The sequence below is a fragment of the Tupaia chinensis genome, unplaced genomic scaffold (genome assembly GCF_000334495.1).
Source record: "Tupaia chinensis unplaced genomic scaffold, TupChi_1.0 Scaffold000280_1, whole genome shotgun sequence".
NCBI lineage: Eukaryota > Metazoa > Chordata > Mammalia > Scandentia > Tupaiidae > Tupaia > Tupaia belangeri.
The window spans coordinates 460,943-465,105 of NW_006159763.1; the positions used below are offsets into that span (position 1 = coordinate 460,943).

Genomic DNA, 4,163 nt, shown 5'->3' on the forward strand with positions numbered 1-4,163 from the left:
AGGGGAATGGCATGGCGGCGCGGGGCCGAAGGGCCTCTGTGGAGTCTGGCAGAAAACAGCTTGTGTGAGAGTCAGCCTGGAGCCTACCTGGCAGGGGTGGGTGTGCCCCTGGGCAGGGGCTGGCCGGGTCGGCCTGAGCGCCATCAGCCCAGTTTCTGCGGTCGTGGCAGTGACCGGAGGAGGGTTGCGGGCCGGTGCAGGGGACAGCACTTGCCGGTAGTGTGCTGGGATAGAAACCCAGGAAGCCCGTTCCAACCCAGCCCTCTTCCGACTGGCAGAGGCAGAATTGCTGCCCGTGAAAGGACCCAGACTTCCCGGAATCAGATGGCCTCAGGCTGGACGAGGCTCACCTGGCCCCCCTCGGGGCTCGCACCTCCAGCTGCCTCACAGCCGAGTTTCAGTTTAGGGACTGCTGTGGACCCGGTGCTCAGAGCCACTGGGAAACAACCAGAGGAGCGGTGGTGGGGATGGGAGTGCGGCCCAGCCAGAGAATCCCGGGCAGGGCCACGCAGAGCTGACCCAGCTGTGAAACCTGGTGGGCAGAGGGGCGGGGCCGGGCTGGCTGTGGAGCGCTGTCCCTTCCTCGGACCCTGCCTGCTCAGGTGGGAGTTAGAGCTGGTGCAAGCAATGGCTGAGGGAAGTGTGCTAGGAGGCTCTGGGTTAGAGAGGTGGGGCCTCCCACCAGGGAGGAGCTGGGGAGGAGGGCCAGACCAGGGGGGCAGGGTGGGGCAGGTAGCTCTCAGAGCAGGGCCAGGGAGGCTCCTCCCTCCACCCTGGCACAGGAATGTGGTGGGTGGCCCCACCCTGCCAAGGGTGAGCTGTTCCTACTTGCAGTAGGCTGGTCTCTCCACCAGGTACCCAGGTCCCCAGCCCGTGGCGGGTCTGGTCTGAGACCTGTCAGAACGGCCCCTAACCTGGGCCTGGTGTCTGAGTACCAGGTGTCTGGGCAGGTGTGGCTGAAGGTGGGAACCACTCACCTGCTGGTGCAGTAGGAAGGAGGAGAAGCATAGGTACAGGCCGTGGGTCAGAGGTATGGAGTCTTGTCCTCACTCTGTTCCCCTCCAGGACCTTCCCACCGTCCCTCGAGAACGAGTGGCAGGAGATGGGGTCCCAATAAAGACAATGCTGTCCTTGTAGGGGGTACCGGTGGTGTGGTCAGGCAGGCGCTGGTACCCCTTAGCCCTGATGGGTGGTTCTGTCTACCACAGATTCGTTTGTGAACAGCCAGGAGTGGACCCTGAGCCGCTCCGTGCCAGAGCTGAAAGTGGTGAGTGAGGCCCTCTGGACCCTGGTAGCCCCGGAACTGGTGGGAGGCCTGGGGCCCCAGGCTGGGCAGTGCTGCTCCTGGCTTATTGCTGTCTCTCAGCTCGGTCTCCCCACCACCTTGCGCTTCTTTGGGCCTTCCTTCTCCCACCTGCTCTTCCTTTCCCTTCTGCCCTGGCCTTCCTCCTTACTGGGGTTCCTGGGCCTTTCCCACCCTGTCCCCTGAATGTGGCTCTGTGCCTTCTGCTCCCACAGGGCATAGTGGGGAACCTGTCTAGTGGGAAATCGGCCCTGGTGCACCGCTATCTGACGGGGACCTATGTCCAGGAGGAGTCCCCCGAAGGTGAGTGTCATACCAGCCGGCTCTAAGGCTGACCACACTGCCCTGCCCTTCTGCGGGTCTGGGGGTCTCGACCCCTTAGCCTGCCCAGTCCTCTCATCTCCTCTGTTGGAAGCTGTAGATTTCTTCACCTGGTCTGTGGTCTCTGTCTCTGCTCCATGGCCCTGACCTTGCACTCTGTCCTAGGGGGTCGCTTTAAGAAGGAGATTGTGGTGGACGGCCAGAGTTACCTGCTGCTGATCCGAGATGAAGGAGGCCCTCCAGAGCTCCAGGTGACGCTCCTGCCCCTCCTGTCCACCCCACCGCCACCCAGGCAGGGCCCTCCCTGTGCTCGGTGCCTGTTTGCTGAGTGTCTGGGGAGACAGATCTGCTGGGGTCTGCTCACTGATGAGGCCTCTGTGGGCCCGGGTGAAGGGCTAATCCTACTTGGTCTTCCTCAGTTTGCTGCCTGGGTCGATGCGGTGGTGTTCGTATTCAGCCTAGAGGATGAGATCAGCTTCCAGACGGTGTACAACTACTTCCTGCGGCTCTGCAGTTTCCGCAACGCCAGCGAGGTGCCCATGGTGCTGGTGGGCACGCAGGGTGAGGCGGGGTTCTGCAGGAGCCGGGGGAAGTGGACTGGGCGGGGATCACATGGCAGGTTGGGGAGTAGGGTCAGGTGGGGTCCAGGCGAAGCTTGGGTGGGCAGGTGTGAGAAGCTTGAGCCTCCATGCTCTTCCCAGGGCTGACTGAGTCCTTCAGTGGGGCCATAACTGAAGGTGTTGCCCTGTCCCTCCCTGCTCGTCCTGCAGTCCATGTGACTATCGTGAAGACTCAGGCCTTAAGTGCCTGGCTTATTTCCCTGCGGTGAGGGGCATCAGGGTTGAAATGACTCGGACGCCCACCGTGTGTGGTGTTCTTCTCACTGGGCCTCTGTCCCCGGCCCTTCCGCTGCCCCAGCTCCTCTGCAAACTGAGTGACTCCCATCCTCCCACCTTCGACAGACGCTATCAGCGCCGCGAACCCCCGGGTCATCGACGACAGCAGGGCCCGCAAGCTCTCCACGGACTTAAAGCGCTGCACCTACTACGAGACCTGCGCCACCTACGGGCTCAACGTGGAGCGCGTCTTCCAGGACGGTAACTTGGGTGCTGGGCCGGAGCGGGTGCAGCGGGCTCCTGGCGAGTGTGGCTGTGTGTTGGGGGGCGCTAAGTGGACTGTCCCCTGACCCCCAGCAGTATAACTGACTCTGCTGTCCCCTGCAGTGGCCCAAAAGGTAGTGGCCTTGCGGAAGAAGCAGCAGCTGGCCATCGGGCCCTGCAAGTCACTGCCCAACTCGCCCAGCCACTCGGCAGTGTCCGCTGCCTCCATCCCGGCCGTGCACATCAACCAGGTGGGCTAGCCTCCCTGCTGCTCCGCCACCCCTGCCGCACCGCTGTCCTATCCGCGTGTGTCCCACCACCCCCATCACGCCTGCCCCCTCCTCTACCTCCTAACCTTGATGTGACCCGATTTCTGCTGTTGGTCTTAGCCTCGCCTATGCCCCTGTCGGTCCCCCGCCCTCCCGTTCCCCACTGGCCTTGCCCCGGTGGGGAGTGTCTGTACCTCAGTGTGAACATGCGCTTTTGTGGCCGTCATTGTCTTATAAACTACCCCCACCCAAACCGCTCAGCAGCACAGGGAGGCCAGAAGGTCCCTTCAGGCTTGCTTTACTCTGGCCTGTGGCAGGTGTGGGCATGGTGGGCCTGGCCCTCACTTCTCAACCTGCCTGTGGCCACTTCACTGTCTTAGACGGAGCGGGGAGCTGACAGCTACTGAGAATGGGCTGGCCCTCTCAGCACTACTGAGCGTTCTCATTGAAGAAGGGCAGCACTTGCCCAAGGGTTCAGATGGCTCTCGGTGCCCTGCGGGGTGGCGGGTGGGGCTGCTCTGCGCTGGCTTGTGGCTGTGTTGGGATGGCCCTGTAGCCAACTCATGGTTCCTCCCCACGGGCCGTCACAGGGAAAAGGAGGGCCGATGGGTCTCTCTTCACATCCTCAGAGCAGCTCTGCCCTCCACGGCCAGGGCCTGGGGCTTGCGCAGCACAGTTCTGCAGGGAGCTCGGTCCCCAGGGCCAACTGGCTGAGCACGGTGGCCTGTGCACAGCACGCCTTGTGTGTGGAGTCAGGTTCGAGGAAGGCGACCGTTAGGCTGTGAGCTCCAGCGAGGGCAGTCAGCAGAGCAGGCCACGCGCCTCTGCTGTGCCTGTTCCCCGGCCCCCGTGGACGTGGCTTGCAGTTTCTGTCCCGTCATCTCTCCAATCTCTGCTCCTTTCCCTTCTCCGGTCCTTATCTGTGATGACCCTGTTGGCACTCCTTGTCTTGTTCAGCCGTTCCTGAATCACTCTTCCTGTCACGCGCATGTTGGAAACAAACCCTAGTCTCCCCGGCGCCCCCTCCTGCCTCCGGCATCCTCTGCACAGCACTGGGCTGGGGGCTGCTCTACAGCTCTGCAAGCCGGACTCCAGTCATTCCTGCCCAGCCTGGCACGGATTCGGCTTGCTGGCCTGCGGCCCTGGGTTGCGCCCCGCTGGGGGGGAAGC

General features: G+C 63.0%; 1 protein-coding gene across 1 annotated transcript in view; it reads left to right on the forward strand.

Moving 5' to 3' along the window:
* Positions 1 to 4,163, forward strand: part of AGAP3 (ArfGAP with GTPase domain, ankyrin repeat and PH domain 3) — a 63,833-nt gene that overhangs the window by 29,970 nt on the left and 29,700 nt on the right. Inside the window, 6 exon segments of the mRNA XM_006172419.3 lie at positions 1,209 to 1,267; positions 1,519 to 1,606; positions 1,790 to 1,875; positions 2,044 to 2,185; positions 2,587 to 2,721; positions 2,848 to 2,975. Coding sequence (XP_006172481.1) covers positions 2,164 to 2,185; positions 2,587 to 2,721; positions 2,848 to 2,975 — 285 coding nt within the window. The 5' untranslated portion in view covers positions 1,209 to 1,267; positions 1,519 to 1,606; positions 1,790 to 1,875; positions 2,044 to 2,163.